At 36.9% G+C, this 22826-nt stretch overlaps 1 protein-coding gene across 1 annotated transcript in view; it reads right to left on the bottom strand.

Annotated features, from left to right (window-relative positions):
- PPFIA2 (PTPRF interacting protein alpha 2) overlaps positions 1 to 22826 on the bottom strand; it is a 305971-nt gene that overhangs the window by 1570 nt on the left and 281575 nt on the right. Inside the window, exons 23-31 of the mRNA XM_051609070.1 lie at positions 15138 to 15219; positions 10493 to 10693; positions 8390 to 8452; positions 6911 to 6940; positions 4480 to 4655; positions 3530 to 3627; positions 1465 to 1640; positions 1302 to 1370; positions 160 to 319 (exon numbers count right to left, since the gene is read on the bottom strand). Of these exons, the coding sequence (XP_051465030.1) occupies positions 160 to 319; positions 1302 to 1370; positions 1465 to 1640; positions 3530 to 3627; positions 4480 to 4655; positions 6911 to 6940; positions 8390 to 8452; positions 10493 to 10693; positions 15138 to 15219 (1055 nt within the window). The remainder of the gene's footprint in view (positions 1 to 159; positions 320 to 1301; positions 1371 to 1464; positions 1641 to 3529; positions 3628 to 4479; positions 4656 to 6910; positions 6941 to 8389; positions 8453 to 10492; positions 10694 to 15137; positions 15220 to 22826) is intronic.

Here is a 22826-nt window from a genome sequence, read left to right as displayed (position 1 = left end):
TGCCAAGTCAGTGCTTTTCCATTCCCTAGTCTCGCAGACCCCATTCATCCTAGTTAGGTGAACACAGCCATTCTGGTACAAGACGTGCGCTAAAGTCAGCTTAGCATGCTACAACAAGCCTCTTGCTTTTCACCAGTAAGTGCAGAAATGACAGCCTACCATCTGTGGCCATCTTCCGAGACTGCCCTGATGTGGTGGTTAACCTGAACCCCGCCGGCAGCGTTTCCGAGGAGCCCGGCATCATGCTGATCCCGTGAACCTCCCGCGGCGGGAACTGTCGTCGCCAGGAGGGGCCACGTCTGAAGTTCTTGTCATCGCTCTGTCAACACACAGAGTTGTATTTGATAAAGCAAGATGACTTTTAAATTATTTATTTATTAATTAGCCTGCTGTCTGTTGCCTTTCCCACTGTCAAATGTATTCCACAACAACTACCCTGCTCTGGTGCACTGCATCCAGTAACCACAGTGAGTTCAAGACACTCTGGTAAAAGTAAATGCTTTAGAAATATTAAATGCTAGGGTGGAAAACTCTTCTTACATCTCTGGCTTGATATTGTAGAAGGTTGTAGTATCAGCTAAAGTAGAACTTCCTTAAAAGTCAGATCTTTTCCAAATACAATGGCAACAAATGCAATGGTTTGTAGCTGCATTAGGAGGCTTAGGTAAGAGCTAATAAAGAATTAAACACTCGTGCATGCACAGAATTCATAGACATCTCACATTTTCAGCAAGCCCTTAAAAGTTTTATTCCTCCTCATGTGCAGAAGTCCAAGACTTGAAATTTTTGCACTGGACTCTTAGCTTAAGATGACCATTTTCCATAGGTGGATTTGAAATCCCCCATCCTAGATAACTTCCCCAAATCCTACTCTATTGCATCTTGATTAACTTTGAAGAACCAAAAAAACCCCACCCAACCAACCCACCAAAAAACCACTTTTCTTCTTTTTTAAAGAAAGGGTGTAAGTGTCCTAAAGAATAGGTTACACAGGCATTCCCTCATCCCCACCACTTGCTTTAGCCAGTGAAACTTCCACTTCTTTCTGCATGTTTCTTCTATGGAAAATGTTCATCTTCATGTAAAAGTGCAGTGCCAAATTTAACATGCAAAATCATATGAAAATGTAACCTCAGCCATAGTGAGGTTACTTTAAAAACCTTGACTGGCATTTCCTAATTTTTCCTTAAAGCTGTAACTGTCTCTTTAACAATCTGCTCATTAACATGTCTTCATGCATTCAATTTAATTTTTATATTTTACTGTGATATTTTATAAATACTGAAAATAAAATTAATTACTTCCTCAAGTCGTCTTTCAGTTCCTAGTGCTAAAAGGTTGTTGTATTCTCTCTCAAGGATCTGCCGTGCCTAGAGATACCAAAGTAAAAAATTAAAATGGTTGAAGAGGAATAAAAGGCAAGAATGGGTACAGATTAACCAGAAGTAGCATGAGCAAACTTGCCTGGGTGTTTTGTGTTGGAATCTGTAATAATAAAGCTAAACTGCTGTAATCAAAGTTTTCATCCAGAGCTATAAGTGAACCATGTACACCACTTTCAAGAATATTATTTGCATATTCCCGGAGGCCAATAGCTTGTATCCAGCGTATGACTCGATCATTGCTCCATACCAGCACATCTGGAAGGACATAACACCGGTTTAGTCTCATGATACCTCCTGACTTCCAAAGTATACAGGTTTTGCATGCTCTGTGGATGTCATACTGCTTTATTTCTTAAATGAGGAAAGCAACAAACAATTCATATGGCTTTAATGGCTTCAATATTTCCTATTCAAAACACTAGGTGTGGGAGCAACTCTGTAATTTTAGCTGTCTTCAAGTTAAATGTTTGGGTTTTTTTATAAATAATGTTTCCAAAGCAGAAAGATGCCTCCAGAGGCTATCTCCAGAATGCAGTTCCTCCCACCTCCTATAGATACTCTTTTCAATTCTTAGGCAAGATTTTACAGTTTTAACAGTGGAAGGGCACAGGAGAAATATCTGTTCCTTAAGGCTTCACTAGATAATTTTGTATTAAACATTTTGAGAGTCAGGTCAGCACCTTCCATTTTATAACATGCCATAAAGCAAGTGATGAGTTCACGATTTTAAAGACTAAGCCTGTTTTTAGTTCAGAAAGCTGGTTGAGCTGTTAAGGTCCATGCCAATTATAAAGCTAAGGCAACAAAATGAGCTAGGAACATTTTTGAGGATTTGGCTATTATGAAAAAGTATCCTGCCCTGCCTGCAAGATTAAAAGCATTAAATGCTTATCTATATACTTGTGAGTGGGAAACATAATATGAATTTTGTGTTGCTAAGGGATAAGCCTGTTCCTGAACCTTTAGAAGTCCAGGTAATGTAGCTGTTCTGAGACTAGACATTCTCCATTGCCTGACCAGGAGAATCTTAGACTTTGGGGTCAGGATTGTCTGAAACACAGTGAGCCAGGCAGGGGGCACTGAGACCAAATCCCACCAGGGACCATATCTGATTGTCCGATGCACACCAGGGAGAAGGTTTGGTGAAGTTGCCTATGAGCTTTTACCCTTGCCCTAGAGGTGACAAGCACTGAAGCGACATCAGAACTTGAGATGAATACCCAGTTTCCCCACATCAGCCTCTGGCATTACCCACTCTGGGTGACTGACACCAATGTCTCTACATCCCAGGCAAACTCTTTACAGTAGTGCATGCCATCATCTGCCTTGAGCAAATGCAGGCTTGCAATGAAGCCATTCTCCATGCAAATTTCAAGCCCCCCCCTCCCCCGTTTTTGGTGTTTTTTTTTTTGTTTGTTTGTTTGTTTTTTTGTTGTTTTGTTTTTTAGCTCTTCCAATCAGCATCATCCTTGAGAAGTGTTAACTGCTGTGATTCTCTAGAGCTGTAAATGCTTAAAGTAATCAAAGGATTCACTTCTGATAGCAGAAAAAAACTCAGCAATCCTAGTTGTTATATATAAAAGGAACCACACAGTGAGCCTGCACCTGATCTAGAGAGCTTTACACAGAAAACCTTTTAAATCAGCTATTAAATGCCCTAATAAGGCCAGTTCTGTTAGGAACTATTCTTATATACCAACCAACTGCCTGTGTGGCCACCCTACCAAGCAACATTTTGAAGTAAGAAATCAAAGGCAAAGGTTTTCAAAAGCAGGAGCACGGTGTTAGGGTCCTGAGTGCTCTGATCTCCCAGTGTTGCTCCCAGCACATCCCAATGATCTGCAAGCTATTTGGCCTTCTGCTTCTGAGGCTGAAAGAGGATGGAATAAGATCTGTCCCCAAAATCCAATTTAGCAAAATGTTATATATCAAACCGTCATTAGGAACTGCAGCCCAAATTTAGCAAAGTACTTAACTGTGCATAATTTAAGGAGATGTTTTGTGTTCCGAAGATGGATGGACTTATGTTAGTTTTACTTAAAGCACACACTTAAATGCTTTGCTAAAATGGCATGACAAGGGCTTAATAGCATGAAGTTTCAAAAGAAGAAACATTCCCAGTATTCATTCCCAGGAACTATCACCTTTTATTTCATGCTGACTCATTTCTCTTCGCTTTTCCAGTTCTTTTCTATCATAATTCAACCTCTTTAAACACATGATTCCATATTGCAAGCTTGTTCTGTTATTTAAAGAGAAACATTTACAGAGTTAATAAAGATAATGTTGAAGATGGAAACATATGTAGGATGTATTTCCTGTATTTCATATGAGGTGTGTCATGGTGCCCATGTAGCAATTCTTGAAGACAGAGAGGAGAGCAAAACCATTAAAAATACCCCACAGACTTAAAAAAGGAAATGGACAAAACCAAAATGAGTATGTTTGAATAACTGTTCTAGCATAAGAAACCCAAAACATTAAACACTTTATTGAGAAAAGGTCAGCCTTTGCAAGCTGTGAAATGTTTTGTCAAATCAGGCCTCAAAAAAGTGGCAAATCAGACAATACATTAAACAAAATCCACTTCTTGCCACCTAAACATCATTCTCCCTGAAGTCTAAATGCCTTTATTTCCATATTTCCAATTTAACTTCCTGGCTGTATCCCTAGATAACCCAAACAACTGTCAATTTTCTTGTACTGTTAACAGCTTTTATGTGCTACATACAGTAGCATTTCATTATTCTGAAGTCTCAGGGTGTCAAATCTTAGTCTACTGTTTTCTGATACTTTAAGCCACTTAATAAATTTGTACTGTTTCTGTGTTATTAAGGCTTTATTTATATTAATGGTTCCCCGCTCATTATGAAATTTATCTGTACCAATGTCTTAGTGATGAGAGGCATAATTGCAATGTGGTTGCTATTGCTGAAGGAATCTTTCTCAGTTCAGATTTCTGACACTCAGCACTCACTTTTCTGTGTGGTTTCCAAGCCAGAACAACAGAAAGCAAGTGCCTTTATTCTGTGCAGCACTAGGCACCACATCAGACACAAACATCTTTATAGGTGTAGTCTTTGTGCCAACATACCGATGAAAGCTATCCACCATTTTTAAGTGCACACGCAGATCTTTCTTTGTCAGGTGATCTAACATCCTTGCATCTACCAGGCATTCCATAAAGTAACTTCGATACTGAGGTAAACCCAGACTGGGGAGCCATTCGTTACCTATCCATTCGTGGTTCATATCACCATAAGCCAGGGTCTACAGGGGGAAAAAGAGGCAGAGAGGGAATAAATTCCTGAGGTTGTTCAAGTTCGCACCAGAGGCAGAAGACAGAATATCTGTCTGCTATACTTGCTTCTAGCAAGACTTCCTAGCTTAGAAATCCTGTCTAGAAGAAAAGGAGTCCATTTTTACAACATTTTGACATGTGAGATAGAAGCCACTGCAAGATTTTTGTTAACTGATAGCAGTATTGCCTGTTGTCTCTTGTTTTCTTTCTAAATTTTAAGCATTTTTTTTTGTAATTAAAAAAATCAGTTTCAATTTGACTTTTAAATGCAAGCAAACTTATCACACAATCAAAATGTGTTTGTTTCATAATCTTATGTGATTTCAATTCATATTCTTGAATACTTATGCTAGGCAAATCCTACACTGAGCTTGGTAATACATAGCCAAAGGGAATCAACTGAAGTTTGTGTCACTGGTTAGTGGGGGCTAGGATTTCCTAAATAGGATCTAATGACACTGCATGGTTACACACCTGTAGTCCTTTTGAGACTAAATATTAATTTCAGTTGTTTGTCAGCCAAGCTTATGCGTAGCATCAGTCAGAGCAGGTGACCAAATACTATTAAAAAGATATTTTCAGCTGTGAAGAGCTTAAACATAAGTGTGTCATGCAGAGCTCAATACATTAATTATTTCGGATAGGAGCAAACCAGGTCTCCTAGAAACTATCATTCAGGCATCAAGCTCCCTCATTGTTCAGCTGAAGTTTCAATAAGGTGAGGAAGAAAGTATATGAAAAAGACATGTGCATGTTCAGCTATTTTTATATGAGTTGCACAATTAAGATGCAAATAGACTTTATACCTCTCTCTATTGTCAATTATTTTGGTACTATTAAAACTTAACAGAAAAGAAGTCATAAATTGCAAGATTAGCATCTCTTCAATAGGTTTGTGCTCAGCTTTGAACATCACTTTCAAGCCCAGCTATCTTTTTGGTTTCATATTTAATGTCTCCTGTCATTATAGACAAAAGGATAATAGTGCAAGGTGGATATATTTTCTGTGGGGGAAAGTATAGTCCCCTGATCTCTCATACGTGTGAGATATTTAAGAGAAAAATAATGCCATAAATAAACACAGTAAAATTGTGTAAGAATGTCCATGTATTAGAGAAAGAAGCTGAAAAATGTAAGTAAATGGTGGCTTAACTAAAGGGAAAAATATAGTTCCTAATTATACAAGACTATTTGTGGACCAATACTTTAGTGTGATGTGTACAATTGTTCTAAAAAAATATGGTGTAGTTTTAGAAATGTTTAATCTCAAACTCCTGGCTTATATTATTTGCCTGTTCTCAAAAATGAGAAAAAATATTTTTTCTACATTTAGCTGGGAGGTAGAAGATGTCTAAAATGTAGCCATTTCTTTTAAGAAAAAATTTTGAGCCAGCAGTGTGCCCTTGTGGCTAAGAAGGCCAATGGCATCCTGGGGTGCATTAGAAAGGGTGTGGTTAGTAGGTCAAGAGAGGTTCTCCTCCCCCTCTATTCTGCATTGGTGAGGCCACATCTGGAGTATTGTGACCAGTTCTGGGCCCTTCAGTTCAGGAGGGACAGGAAACTGCTTGAGAGAGTCCAGCGCAGAGCCACAAACATGATGAAGGGAGTGGAACATCTCCCTTATGAGGAAGGGCTGAGAGAGCTGGGTCTCTTTAGTTTGGAGAAAAGGAGACTGAGGGGGGACCTCATCAATGTTTACAAATACGTAAAGGGTGAGTGTCAAGAAGATGGAGTTAAGCTTTTTTCAGTGATGACCAGTGATAGGACAAGGAGTAATGGATACAAATTGGAGCACAGGAGGTTTAAGGTGAATATCAGAAAAAAAAAAAAAAAAATTACTGTGAGAGTGACAGAGCACTGGAACAGGCTGCCCAGAGAGGTTGTGGAGTCTTCTTCACTGGAGACATTCCAAATCCACCTGGACACGTTCCTGTGTGATGTAGTCTAGGTGACCCTGCTCTGGCAGGGGGGTTGGACTAGATGATCTTTCGAGGTCCCTTCCAACCCCTATGATTCTATGATTTTACATCTGTGTATCTTTGTGCTTTACCTAGCAAACCTGTCCAGATAATATTATCTTATTAGAACAAATATAAAATGTGTACATCATAATTCAATATTGGAGGTACTGTCAAAATACTACAATCCTCTATGCGTATTGGTACACTGTTAACTACATTATTATTAGCTTTTCATTGAAAAAATAAATGTGAAAAGGTCCTACCTGAGCCCAGCTGCCTTCTTCAGACTCCTTCTGTATTATCAGCAGGAAGCAAGTAATAAAGCAGGTAAAAAGACAATAAAAATAAATTATAAAAGGAAGTGGTTCTCATGTGTATGTGAATCTTGGTACAAATGAAAACATACATGTAATATGTGCTGATCAAATAACTCCAGTCAGTGACAGTGCCCTGGGCTAAACTACCTTAAAAGTTACAAGACCAAAACCATAAAGTTTTAGTAGGGCAAATCTAACCAAGTTTTCAAGATAAAATATCATTATTGATTTGTGAAACTTTACAGTATTATCTTCAACATTTTTTACAGTTTCACAATCAAAACACAACAATTTACTTACAAATTTGGGCATGAGAGATGCCAATTTTTGTTTCTAGATAAATTTTGCAACATTCACAATAAAAAGCTGTCTTCCTCTGAATGTAATATAGAGGAGCTTTTTATAAATTTTTTTTATGGCAAACTATATTTTTCTGGCTGGCCAGTTAAAAACAGGATCAACTCTGTTCTGGTCAATTGAGTTCTGTTATATTTGTGTTTATCTTTACCAACAATAATAAAACTGTAAATGAACACAGTTGTAAAAAAAAAATAATAAAATTTTATATATATTGTTGAGGATCTGCTTCATGAATGGTCATGCAAAAACTTTTATAGCAAGCATGAATTTCTAAGAAAAAATTACTTATTACATCAAAATTTAACTCCAGCACTTCCTCCATCATTTATGCACTGGGCTAACTAGAAAGTTTTCCAGACTGAAGATAGGTTTTTCAGATCTCTCACTGTAGGATTGCATAATGTTTTTTAAGCACTGTTACAGAGTTTTTATGCCCTAATGCTAAAAACAAAACCTAGAATCACATATGTTCCAAGTGAAATAAGGAAGTCTGAAAGATTAAATAAAATATCTTAATATTTATCTATGTCCCCCTAAAGCAGGGAGAGGTTTGACAACAATAATAAGTTAAACACTCCATGCACCCTAAATCAAAGAGGACAAAAACACAAGTATAGACATGAAAGACGCATTAATGAAAACACTAGGTTGTCTAATGCACCACTCTCAAGCCTTTTCTTATTTCTTTCTATTTCAGCAGATATAAAACTATAATTAAAAGAGGTACTAGGGAATAGAGTACAGGGGAAATGTTGCACCTGTATCTGCCACCGTTTCATTTCACTGAATGAGGTTTCACACTGGCAGTGAAACTATTACATACTGTTAAACTCCAATACCGGGTTTAGGTTCACACAATTAGGTTCACTGCAATACAGTTTCCAGTTTCTTTTGCTGAGAAATAATGTAACTGTTCTTTAAATTCGATTTCACTGCTCCCTGCTGCTTCCTAATAGCATGCTTGAGAAGCATCCTTCAGAAGATACGGCATCTACGTTAAAGCAGATACTTCCTAGTTCTCTTTCGAGCACTGAAACCATTTTGAGTGGAAGTAGAAAGACTAACCGTTTTAGCTGGAGCAGCAAGATTTTCCATCTCTTCATGGGTGACCCAGACATTGCCTGAGGGCTACGGACAAGGCCCACAGGGAGGCAGGTGGGATCCACATTAGGTAAGCAGTGGTAAAGAAGAAAGGCAGCACCACTGTAAGTTAACAGCGTATAGCATCACCATCAGCACAACCACATTCTTGCCTCTACTGAGCTGCAACTAGAGACAACTTTAGACAGCTTGTTTGGTATCTTTCGTTAGAGGATTCTGAGCAGAAGTGATGGAGTATTTCAACTGGAACTGATGGATGAAATCCGGCTGAGCATCGTCACAATGGAAAGAGTAATTAAAGCTGCATTTCACACACAAGTGGCAAAGACAACCTTTAGCTCATTGCTTTGTGTGGAGGTAAGCTTCACTTCTCAAAGATTTTCCAGCCTAAATATTCTGCACACATCACATGATCATTTTGTAATCTAAGTAATTATTACTTTCCCCACATTTCTGTTAATAAAAAATGTTAAGAAAATTCACTTGCACAACTACATTGCCTCATCCTATTGTTTTCAGTCAGATTATTACTAGCATAATGAAATGAGGCATGGAGGGGTTGTGGAAGTCTGCTGTGCGCGTAAGGTAAAATGTTCTGTGTTTTCGTGAGAGCTTTCCTGAGAAAGAGGGGAGACCTGAGACTCAGCAGTGCACGTGCCAGGGCAGTGCAGCTTTGTGCTGTCAATTATTCAGGGAGAATAAAAAAAAAAAAAAAAAGGCAAAAATAGTTATTCCCAGTGTTTCTAGCTTGAATATACTGTTTTCTGATTTCTTAAGTGTCAATGTCCTTATGCTTTGGGATATGCTCTTAGGCTGTTAAAGTAAAGAGCGAAAATACCAGATGGGGACCTATAATAAAGAACCTTAGCAATGCCAAGATAAAAGGAATTATCCAATTCCTTTTATCCAATTCCAATTGCATCCAGTTCCAATTATCCAATTAATAGGAATATTACAGTCCTGTTGCCCAGTTTCTCAGCAGTTCTGGTACCCCTCAAAGGTATCTTAGTTCTAATTTCCACCAAAAGATCCTCCATGAATTTCATGAAGATGAGAGATTACAAAATACATATATTTTTGTTAATATAATTATTATCATCTCATCTATTATAATCTATTAGTAGTCTTTGTCCTTCACTTCTATGTCTTTTTTCCCACCTGATCTGTCTTTTTTCCTTGTTTTGTTTTGTTATTACACTCTGTCACCTCTTCCATAGCCATCACCATCAGCCTCCCAGCTGGAAACCTGCCCTTTCATTATTCCCCTTTCATTATCTTACGTCTTTTTCTCATCATCAGTTTGGCCTGTTTTTCTTTTTTTTTTCCCCACTAAAAGGTGTTCTTTTTTCTATAGCACATACATTCTTACTCTCTCCTAATGTACTTTCTTGCTCTTTTTGATATATTACCCTTTCCTTTCAGACCTGTATCTCTGTGGTTCTTCTTTACTTGCTTCCTTCCCATCTACTGCCACTGTCCCACTTCTCTCCTTTCCCTACTGGATGCACAGATTCCACCTCTCCCTTGCAGACTCTCCCTTCACACCATCCATCACTATTTCTCTTACACTCATGAAGAACAAAAAGCCAGTTGACTCAGATTAGCTAACATTTGAAAAGATGCAAAAAAGGGGAACAGGAGCAAGATTCAAAGGAACTCTGTCCCTAAATAACCTCTCCCTCCTCCTGCCTCGCCCACCCTCCTTCCCCCCCAAAAAAATGAAAATAAAAGAGAAACAATCTGATTTGGTGGGGAGAGATTATTTGAAGGAAGAAAAAGGCACAAATACAGGCAAAAATAATAATTAGATGCTCAATACTGATCATTTAGATAACATCAAGGTTAATCATAAGCATGATTTTAAAAAAAGGAATATCTGTTAAAAGAAAAATGTCAGTGATGAACAATCAGGCAAGTGATGAACAAGTACTTCTAAGTCTCTGTAGGACAGTTCCCACTGATTGTGGAGTGTGTGCTACCATAGAGCCACTCCTGCACTACACAAGTCTTTCTACAGCCTCCTGCAGGGTGAACCACGGAAGAAAAATTTAGCTGAACCAGACTCACTGTTCTGGATGTTGGAGGTGCTGATGGACTCGTCAACGATACCATCTCCTGGATCGCTAATCGGAGCTTTAAGCGATGAAGAGGATTGCTGATGCCAATTTCTCTTTGAATCTCAGTATCAGACAAAGCAGACATAATAGCTCCGCTCTTCACATTGGCACGGCAGGCAGCAACGTACCAGGCTGGCATGCCGAGCCAGAGCTGGTGAGAGAAAGAACATGTTCATCCAAAGCATTGCTTCATTCCTCACATGAAATTAATCTATCAATCTGAATAAGCAGGGTAATACACAAATAAATATGACTATCATAGTCTTTCATAAAGCAAAATTGTTTCAGAACATTTGAAATTGTCATGGCTTCATGTGAACCCTTTTTGTTGCTTTTATTGTAACCAGAACTTTAAAGCAAGGAGTGCTTTGAATTATTTGTAGAACTGCATGCCTCCATCACCTGAGCAACTTCTTTCCTAGGCCTTTAATGAGCAAGTAGTGGCACAAGTCAGTGTTACTGCCTGTTTGATAGTCTTATTTTTCATATACAGAAAGCAATCTAAGAGGAGCTGATTAAGTTATTTTTTCACTTTTGTACTAAAATGGCTCTCTCTCTCTTTCTATGTTGGTTCCTACGGTGTACTCAAGGGACACAATAGTACAATTCCCAGCTTTTATGTTCTTAGTAGAAATAAACCAAGCACAGTGCAGATAACCAACCCAGTGAGGGCTGAGCTTACTGTAAATTTGAGAACAGTCTGTGGTGTCATATCCCAGCTAGAAATACAGGTTAAAAGTTAGAAGCAAAATGTAAGCACAGCTACATCACCCATGGATGTAGAAGACATGTACTTGCCACTTAATGCATTTCCTCCCCTAATGTTAGTCTTAATTAAGCCTTGGCCAGCAACAGCCCCTTGCTTCGCTACTTATTCTTATCTTGTAAGAGGTTCTCTCCACTTCTAGCAGTCTTTCCTGGTACCTACTAAGGATGAATTCTTCCAGGTTTTCTCAGCTTTCACATTTTGTGCTGCCTCATTAATACGATTGTTGGAGTCTGCAGATCTCTGCTCCCAAAGGACATAATTGTATAGCAGGAATACATACATGTGGGAAGGTTTTGTCACAGTGTGAAGAACATGATGCTATAAAGCATGAGAAGGATGTAAGCAGTGAATGCCAATCACTGAGATTCTGGGGATAACACAATGGGAAACAAAGACAGACCTTGCTAGGTACTTCAGGACACTGCTAGGCTCTGTGAAACCTGAGAGAAGAAGACACTTCTCTCTGGCAAGTACCCCTTCCATGCCCCCTCTCCTCACCCTCTTCCAGATCACTATCACACATGAGTTGGTGTTGTGAATTACACTTTTTAATGCATCGCTCTCTCCACTGGGGTGCAGAAGCACAATGTATAACAAAAGATTTCCACTGGGCAGCAAGCCAGCTAATATTCAAGATTTTGTGACACAAAGTGTCAAAGTGCATAAATCACCCTTCACTCTTTGACCTCCAGTGTATCTGGGCACACATACTTCTTTATTAAAAGAATTTATATACACAATTATACAGGTACCTAATTTTGTTAAGTATAGATCTGTTGTACTTCACTGTACTACTATATAATATATCTTCAAATATAAACTATCAAAATGACTTTTCAAAACATACTGATGAGTTACTGATGGATTATAGTAGCATCTTCTTCTGTTCTACTGTTTCTGAAATAAAAACATGTCCATTGCCATACACTGCAGTGATACTATGTGATAGTAACATTTATATTTTAAGTTTTCCAAGTATTTTTTTTAGTAATTCTGGGTAGATGGCAATTAATGAGTATTTGTGTTTGAATTTCAGTGGAATAGAGCATCTTTCACTGTAAGTGAAGTCATCGAGAACTCTGTCTCCCCATGCGTCTTGAACAGAGCATCAGAATTAGCTGATTTAATGATTTTAATTTTTTCTCTTAATAATAGCTTGCTAAAAGAGGACACAAGGTCAAACAAATTATTTTTAAAAATGCCATCAGTAAATTCATCAGCAAATCTGGAGAGCAGATGCAAACTGAGAGGATTTTTTATCTAATTTCTCACACTACAGGGAAGTGCCGTGTGGTTATTAAATCCATACGTTATCTGGGACATACTTGCTTAAAAGACAGCTGTTAGATTACTTTTATGTGACAGAGAAAAGACTTGAATGTCAGATTCCAAAAGAGATCAGATAGGCTTTCTTTACTGACTCCTGATATACCAAAAGGCTTGAGGAACAACTGCATCATGTTTCAAAAAGCCCTTCCTGCTGATAGAGTGGGACTAGCCCTCATCCACTGGCTAGTCTGAACCTTACAAATATTATCTAATTCCAGCTAACTGTAATAACATACAAAGTTCATGAAAGTCAAAACAAGAAAAATAAAGAAGAAATTACAGCCAGCTACATTAAACAAAGGGCCATGAAAAAAATCTATGCAGAGCTTTCAAATATATTAATTATTCTCATTTAAGTTTACATTATTTTTTTCATACATGCACTCGAAGAGAAGGAAAGCATAAATACTGGGAGTTATTCGCTCTGCAGAAACAGATTCAAATGCTTGCTGCTAGTTAGGTAAATTGGTTCTTTAACAAATTAGATAAATTAGTTCTTTAACAAACAGCTCTCTCTACCAGAAAATGCAGTTAGACAAAAACAGTCTCTAAAAAGAGGGCACAGTAATTGTTCTCAAGAGAACCCAGATATCAAGATTGACATGCTTGTGTAGAATTAGTTAAGAAAACCCACAGTTCTTAAAATTTATCTCAGCTATGTCTATGCTACATAAAAATGACCAGAATGAATGCTAAGGCTGAAAAGATAAGCCATGAAAAGTTTGGAAATGTCACAATTGTGATAATATTCAGTTCCTTAATTTGAGCCTTTGCCTCCTTTAATATTAATTTCATTTTTTAGTCTAAGGGTCAGATATTATATTTCCCTAGGAGACTATGAAATGCACACAGTGTCCATTTGCTGACTGAATGCAGTGATGCTTACTGAATAAATTCAGTACTTCTGCCCTCATATCTTTTTACCATCAGTATTCAATCTGCATTGAATACTGCAACATAAATTTCCTCATGGGCTTTTCTGTGCTACTCTCATCATATTTCCCAAGGAGTTCCTAGATATCAATACCTCTTTACTGAGACAGTAGGAAGCATATCCTACACTGCAGCTAAGAATCAAGGCAAAAAAAGTTTAGGGGTTAACTTCTCAGAAATGTCTTCAGATTTTGAATCACCCTTGAGAACACCAAGGACAGACTTTTCCTGGTATTTAGAATGTATATATCTTTCTAGGTTCACCTTTCCAGAAAATCAGCTTTGACTGTAATACTGAATATTTCTGACTGATACAAATCTGGGTATGGAACTCTCAAAGTTACACAAAAAAGTCAGGTAGTGGCCCAATAAATGAATATTTTATATTAATAGAGATTTTTTTATATATTTTTTTTTAGGAAGTTAAGATCTCATTTTAAAAGGTCACACTGAAACACTTGAACTGTCTTTCTGCAATTTTCATTTTATCTTTAGGTACCTTCAGACATTCCAACATGAATTAGAAATTTTGTAGACCTTAGCTGCTTTCATTCCTCATCCTTCATTTATTCCCTGAACATACTCCTGTTAAAGGTTTGGAGTGGGACTTTTTTTTTTTCTTTGAAGCAATAAACTCTACAACTTCTATCTGCTGATAAATGGATGATACACACAGCAGACATAAGAACGGGTGGGAATACAAAAGCTGCTTGGTAAAGACAAGGAATAGACACCTGTTCCTTGAAACAACAAAGAGCTTGGATCTGCACTGAACTGGTACAGCCTTGCCTTGTAAAAGTGACTGCGTATATTTACAAGAACATCCTTCTACTTCCCTCAGCATCTGGTTAAGTATTTTTTAATGGCTCCTTCACCTAAAACATTCACTGATTTTTTTGGTCAAAACTGATGGATAGCTCAGCTGAATGTTTCTCTGCATGGGTTCTGAAATCCTTTCATTCAGGCTCTCCAAACAAAGGAGAGTTCTCTGCAGATGGGATTTCAGAGATGAAGGCACAGCCTGTCAAATCGGAGAGATTTCAACCTAGATGTCTCATACACCAGGTGAAAGTGCTGAGAGGAACAACTCTTTTTCCTGTTCTGAGTGATATCTAGATAAATCAGCCCTTTCCCATTCTATTATAAAAAGATAGATGGTTAGAAATTATTTAAATTTATTAAAAATTCTGAAGATGCATCTTCTGTGTTATCCTCAAATAAAATTTGACAGCTAATTTTTGTTTTCTCATTAGCACACCTCCCTACATGAACTCTGTGGAGTTCCTAGATATTTACAGACTTCAGAGCCTTGGGATCTGAGTGCATTTGATGACCCCCTCTTTTTTTTCCTGTTCTCAGCACCCTGTGTAATCCTGTCCTATTTTTTTTCAGCTCTAGTCTCAGATTTACACCATCCGGTATCAAAAACTGTTTAGTGCTCATGGCACAGTGTGCAGAGGAAAGAGGAAGAGACTTTAAGAATCTTAGAATTTGTAAGGAAAACCACACAGAAGTAGCCAACAAAAGTGGCTTTTAACATTTCCAAGTTATGACCAACATTTACCTCCAGCCAGGCAACCACTGTTGGCCCATCCCACTGTGCAAAAGGCAAACCTTTTCTTCGAGCTTCTTCCAGAAGTTCGTGTCTAGAAATGGATCAAAAAATGTTAAATATGCAGAGGAATGTGTAAGGACAATGCCTTTTTGTTAAGGGCAACAACGGTGAAGCACGGTGACAGGCATAGAAAACACCAGTGGACAACACAGCTCCTTCCATTTTTTAATCTATTCATCTATTCCCAACTTTTATTCTTTTATTTTTGGTGCATTCTGACATCACATTAAACATTTGACATAGAGAAGATGAAGTTTCTGTCTGTTCTTAGCTGAAGCAATACAAAATTGGGATACACTATATAAAAGTATCACCCATATAATAGAAGACATTGGTGAAGAGAGAAAACTGAGGGATTCCTCTTGAGACTAGCTTAGCTCTGGTCTAGCCATGACTCCAAAAGGCCCCAAATTGCCTATTCTAGACCTGAGCTAAGAAAGGATGTAATGCAGCGAGGTAGGAGAGGTCTCTGTGTTTGAAACACCAAACCCTGCTGGACCAGCTATACACAGTTCTAGAGTCTCTGGAGTACAGCTGTTCTGCATCTTTAATAGGCCATCTGTAGCTAATTAAGAGTTGGTTATATCTTTAATATTTTAATGTTAAATTTGTTAATTATTAATGGTTATATAAAAATAAATCTGTGTGGCTTACTGACGTATACATTTTTATAGAGTTGATGTGCTTTCTCAATTTTATATATATATGCATACACAGATTTCTATTGAGTTGACCAGACACCAATCCCAAATCCTGCATCTGCAGCAGGATTTGCATCTGCAAATCTGCAGCTTCTCTGGATTGCAATAAATATGTTAAGTAAAACACCATCCTCAAAGCTAAAATGTACTTTTAATACAGCAGTACTAAATATTTGGTAAAGCCATGTATAGGCCAGTCAGTTAGCCTATCAGGAGAATGCTCTATAATAAACATGTCCAACCATTTAACCAGACATTTTTATTCCTAAAATGGTAATAAAGAAGCCACTGTAGTGGTATCATAGAAAAAGCAGTTCTTCAGAAGTTTTTTTTTCTGCTGTTTAACAACATATTTTCAGCTGCCTCCTACTGAGTGAAACACAAAAGAATGCTCTCAGGAACAAGCTGTGGTGAAAAACAAATTAGACAGGGACTATGCTAATGTAATATTAAAATTTGCCTACATTCCCACACAACAAGAAAATCTTGGAATTATAGCTTCAATTTTGCTCTGGCCTCCTTTGTTACTACAGTCTTTGTGGTTCAGTTATCCCTTGACAATTCTTCACTGCCTTAGCAGCTTTTCAAATATAACTACTACAAAATCACAGGAAATAAAAGTGATGGAATGATCTTGCTTGTAAGGAGTACTACTTTTGGGATTTTTGCACTGCCAAGGGGCCAGACTGAGAATTTGGCTTTGGAAGAAAATGGATCTCAAACTGCAATTTTGCATACGAGTTTAAATCCCTTGCTCTGAATATTAATAGAAAGACAGCTGCTTTACTTTCTGTGCTTCTGCTGTAGTAGTATGTAACACTACAAATACTTGACAGCGTTACTAAAGTTTATCTAGCTTCTCCTCCCACACATCCTTTGCAGCATAGCTTATCTTTTATCACTCAGATGTCCAAAGACGTTGCAGAGCTATCCTTGCTTTGTATGAAAGCCAACTCCTAAGTAAAATGAGAAAAAGTTGCTCTCTGCATACACAAACATCATGTTACCTTCAGTAGCTGGAGCAGATGCAGAAAACCCATATTCCCAGGGAGACAAGCAGTGAAGGCAAATTGAGACATAAAGACTTGGCTGCTAAGTAAAATAGAATCAAGGAATGGCCAGACACAGCCACCTCCCAGCTACCTGTGGATAGGTTGCAGCCTATCACAAGAGATGGCTCTGTGGGGTGCCTGTGAAACTACAGCAGAGCTGTAACTTCACTCAGGTGCCACAAGAGCGTTGTGTGGCTCCTGCTGCCACCATGACTGTGAGCTGGCTCGGCTGTCCTCAGGAAAAGCTAAGCTTTCAGGGATGCTGGCCAGTTTTGGTGTCCCACGGCAGAGTACAGACCCCACAAAACTCTGTGCTACTTGTTTCTCCTCCAAAGTCAGCCCAGCCCCAGGGATCAGGTCCTTCTGCAGCTGGGAATGACATCACATTAAAAAAATCTACTCTTAAAAAATTAGTTAAAAGTGTCATGTAGGAAAAAAAAAATTTGTATCCTTTAGATCAATAGTGCAAATCATCTGCAAAATTAAACATACAACTGATCACAGGAGGCAGAAGAGACAAATATCCTAAAGCTCATTATTCCCTCTTCATTACAAAGACAGGGTTTGGAGATGGTGAATAGCATTATATGGTTTCCCTAATTTGGAAGATGCTTTGCCAGGGAACATGGATTTTCCCCTTCTAAGACTTTGTCAGATGAGTACTACATATTCTAATGGGTCTACTTGCCACTGGAAAGCAAGTAGGAAATTAAAATGTAAATATGTCCATGCTTGTTTATTTTTTGACAACATCTGAAAACAAGCTGATAAAGAAGAATCAAAATTAATTAGGCATTACTATAAATGTTATTCTTTTGCAGATAAGGCTTTAAACTACTTACTACCACTAGAATTAATTCTAAATTAAAACTGTATTTTTAAAGATAACATTATTACTGTTTGAGAATAAAATCCTCTTTCTGGAGATGTTACAGGAGTAACTGCCATATGCGATTTAAAATGTATGATTACCCCACACCTGGTTTTGCAAAGCCAAGATATTTCATTAACATCAACTGTTTAGCATTCATCCAAAATTTGAGGTGCTTGATATTTGTTGGTTTTAGAGAGAGTGCCTTATAAAGTGGGCTGTCTTCACTCTTCTATCAAAGACAGAAAAGAAAAAGAAAAAGTTGTGTTGTGGAGTTGTGTATCAGAGAAGTGGGGTTGCCTCCCTAGCACTGACTTCTGACTTTTAATCCTTCTCAAAATTACTTCCCGAAGGCACTGGTATGTTGAACTATTTTCTTTAGCATCGTTCTTCAACCTATCAAGCTGAGAGCACAACTGCCTCATACCATGGGGACTATCTATGAATTCTTCAATATCACTCTGGACAGCAGAGGTACATAGGAGCAAAAGGAAGGGGGGAATGATAAGACCCAACTATATAATCCTGCAAATTTTCTATTTCCTATATATCCTTCCCTTGTACCAGGAAAATTCTAGCTCTGTATCAGCAGCCCTCACCAATTCATTGTATTAAAACTCAATGAACTTTATTAAAATCAATAATCTTTAAATAGACTTTGTGTGGGAAGTTAACAAGATCTTGATTTGTTCTGTGTCATTCAGTGACAGTTTTCTTTATGAAGATGAGGCTCCCCCACCATGAAGCAAACAAGAAGTTAGAGTTTAGGATTTCTGATACATGTAATGCAAACACACTGTGTAGTACACTAAGCCCAGACACTGTCTAGATGAAACTTGAACAATATTTCAACACAGATCTTAACATTTCTGAGAATAACAGCATTTCCTCTCAAAGCTCTAGCAGCAGATATCACATTGCACATCGTATATTGTCTCTTAATTAATGTAATCATAAATGTGACACAAATTGAGAACGAGGCATGGTAAGTTGAGAGCAAAATCATATTCATAAAATGCAAGCATAATTTATTTAAACATCTTGGCTAATAGGCAATTTAAATCCTATGAAATGGCCTTTACTCATTGACATTTTCTCAAAAAGATAACATACAGATGTGTTCACCTAGCAGATGATGATTATTATTATTGAAAATATAACTATTATCAGAAATACTAAAAAAAGTTTAGTTTACAACAAAATATTTTGCATGATTGGTTTCTATAACAGAAATAGAAACAATAGTCCAGATATGCTATATTTGTCTCAGTAATCCTATGATTTCAAGTTAAGATTAAACACATCTGCCTCTCAGAAGCTAACACACATTCAAATACTGCAAAATATAGGAGAGAGGATTTCTAATGAATTAAGCTGGATTTGGATTTTATCTTTTCATTTGCTAAATACTTAAGAGAGGCTAGAATTCTGTAGCTAAGGTCGTTGTATGACAAAAAATGGTAGCTGAATTTGTATAAATTAAGAATTATATTAAATGTCATAAAAACAAGAAGTTACATTTTACCTATGTATTTTCTGCAAGACTGTAAATGCTTTTAAAATAGGGAGGAGGAGGCAAAAAGAGACTCAGACTGGATATTATCAAATATTGCTGATTTAATTTAATCCAAAAGGGTCCATCTGGTTTAAAGACTTCACTAATTAAAAACTTGGTAAGATCTTGTTTCAACTTTGGCACTTAAATGACCCAGTTTTAAAATTATTTGAAGTGCTCCTTCTTCCTTTTTTTAGATACTTGAAGCAATAGTCAGAGAACAATGGACAAAATTTAATTTCCATTTTTAGGAAATGTTTTGCATCCAATACATATTCTGAAATACAGAAACCAGGTTGCAATAAATAAATAAATAAATAAATAAATAAATAAAATATTCTATAAAGCAAGGAAGTAGAACTTTAAATAAAACAGCTTCCCAGATAAAACAGAGCAGCAAAGCAGACTACAGAATTACAGCAAAACAATGCTGTCATTATTCTATATAGGTATACATTTTAAGGGTATACAAACTGAAGGGGCACGTCCTTTTTTCTGAAGACACACATTAAGCTAAGTGAAGTATGGTCAGGAATGCTTAATATAGATCCTAATAAATTAGACCTGCAGAGAGCTGCTATTAAAAAACCCCTAAAAACCACCTGTGAAATAAACAGACTAGTATCTAGTAATATCTAACCTTGCAGTCCTTTACATACTGTACTACCTCTGGAGTTCCCAGGTTGGTTAAAAGTTTTCAAATCTATTTTCATAAGGCCATTTCATAATCTCATACTCTAAATTAATATGGTAACCCCTTTGTTCTCTCTTTCTCTTTCCACCTTTAGCTCATACATGCTTTGAATGGATGTAAATTTTCTTCTTAAATTCCAAAATTATTAAAAACCCCTAAACATTTGTATGACAGATCAAAGAGGAGTTGAAGATTTTAAACTTGCTATTGGGTTAAAAACAAACAAACAAAACCAAACAAAAAAAACCTGGTGAAAAAAAAAAAGCAAAATTATGTGCACAACTGAAATACTATTGTATTTCAAATATAAAAAATAAATTGTATACTCTGGATTACCAGGGTTATGAGTTTGAGTCCTCTGTGATTTAATTAAGCATAATTTATGTCTTAACAGCATTTGTTAATCTAGTCCTTCTCACAGATTTTTCACTGACTTAAAACTTTCAAATGTCTGTGTGATTCTGGGCCTTAGACCTCACAAAATGTGTTTATTTAAAAAAAAAAAAAAAATGACATTTGTCTCCAAGTAGCTAATCCATAATCTTAAGCACTGCAGGAACAAATCCTGACCTGAATTTGTGTGTGCTTTTGCTGTTTACCATTATTTTGAACACTTCCAGAGTTTTCATTTGGGTCAGTTTTCTGAATGGATTTGTTACATAAGGTTCACAGAAACCAAAAAGAAATAAGAATAAAACATAGAAAATAAACATGGTGCTGAAAATAAATATGTTCAGCAGCCATGGTGTTTTAACTTACCCAGATATGCTTTTCATGAGATGGAGAGAGATGAATGGAAAAAAAAGCACATAAACGTTAATGAACATATAGTAGCCCATAAAAAAAAAATTAAAAAATCATATGATAGATAAAATAATACTACTTTTATAACTATGGAAAACTTTCTAAATGATCTTTTAAGTTAAATGTTTTGTGAAGAACAGATGCAACTTTCAAAATGAGATTTTCTTTAAACTGATGTTGGCCATTTATTAGGTAACACACAGCACATCTACCATCTGCAATAAATATTCATGCTAAAGATCTGTAAACACAGTGAATGTGGAATAGATTTTCAAATCAAAGCATTTTGTCCAGATTTGAATAATTTCATAATGATGTTTGTGCAACACCAAAACCCCTGAAAATCCCAAACCTGTGGATTTAAGCAAATTACCATTGAGACACAGTAAAATGCAGTGGACGTCCAACCAAGGTTTACTTTTCTACGTGCACTTTACTAATATTTTAGCAAAATACCTTACAGTAATCTTAAATTACCTAGACTTGGGGTTTTGTGGTGTTTTTTGTTTGTTTGTTTTGCTTTCTTTTTATAAATATGCAGATTTTGTGCCCACAGGTGGCTAACATTTGTAATGGTTATTCATGTAATGCAGTAGTTTCATCTGAGCAGTCATACTAATACTAGATTAGTAGCAACACTGTTATGAGTGATTTGCCCTCTGGGTAACCTATTCTTGCCAATATAATTGATAAGAACAGCTGTAGGAGAAAGCAGGATGACATTGCTGATAATAAACTTTCTTCAGTATCCTTTAATGGCCCTCATAAAAAGAAAATTATATGCCTGAATGAAACCCAGACATTTCAGAAAATTATAATTCTATTAACAAATGATTTACTGAGATATAAAAATGCTTGGTAGATATAGCTGTAGAGAAGTTTGGGGTGAAAAGCCTGTGCTCTGATTAACTAAGAAGAGGTTCCAGACATTTCAGTGAGTTCAGGAGGGGACTAGTTTCAAGATCTTAAATTTTGCTGTCAGGTGTGTGAGATCAGCAGAACAGCTGGGAGAGAGGAAAGTATGATACAGAAAAGCAAATGGAAACAAATGACAAATTTATACACACAAGAAAGGAAAAGTAAGGAAAGGAAGCTCAGCAAAGGCATGCAATAAAAATAATGCACTAGAGAATTAGGCAAACAATTGCCAAATCTGATAGAAGTACCATTAGAATTGGATATGCATTTGTGATTTTGAGGCCAGTTTCTCCACATCATGCTCATATTTTACTGAGCTGACTCTAAAGACTGACTTAAGCACCTTTGCTGGAAAAATTTTAATTTTGGACCTCCTGGAGTCTATTGAACCTTAACTTCCATTTCTTACATCTTCTTCTGAATACTCCTTTGGGTATGGGTACAGTGGAATAAACCAGGGGAGTAACTGGAAAGCTTTAATGAGTTGGCCGTTCGCATTCACCCGGAGATAATTCTGGGACCTGAAGGCCATTCCAGTCTCCCCATTACAAAAGCAGAAGATCAAGGGAGATTCCTTCACTTCCTGAGAATCTTGTTCTCAGAATAATAAAGTAGAAAAAATGGATCTTTAAATTCTAGCTTTCACTTTTAGATAAGACCACCATTTTATCACTATTTTTTTGAAGAAACAACAATTCCCCTTAGACATATATTCAAGTCAAAGAGATGTTGACTTTTTTTCCTCTGTTGAGTTTTATCCACTTTTCCCTTAAACCTTAATTCTACAGTTAATCTGTCAGGATATTTGTATCTGCTGAAGATCATAATTTAGAGAGGCAGCTGCATGCATGAGAGTAGATGCTTATATTTATTCAGAAATCCCAAACTGCAGTAGACAATAGGCTTATATGTGTAGATAAGACAGGGACTGAGGGCTTTTTCTGCTTTTGTTTGATTAAAAGCTTGCAAGTTTCTGATAAAAACATCTCTGTCTCTTATGAGGAAAAGCATAAAAAATTGACAAAGGAGAAAAAAAATATTTT

Source organism: Apus apus, chromosome 1, assembly GCF_020740795.1.
Source record: "Apus apus isolate bApuApu2 chromosome 1, bApuApu2.pri.cur, whole genome shotgun sequence".
NCBI lineage: Eukaryota > Metazoa > Chordata > Aves > Apodiformes > Apodidae > Apus > Apus apus.
This window is presented reverse-complemented; position numbering and strand designations above follow the sequence as displayed.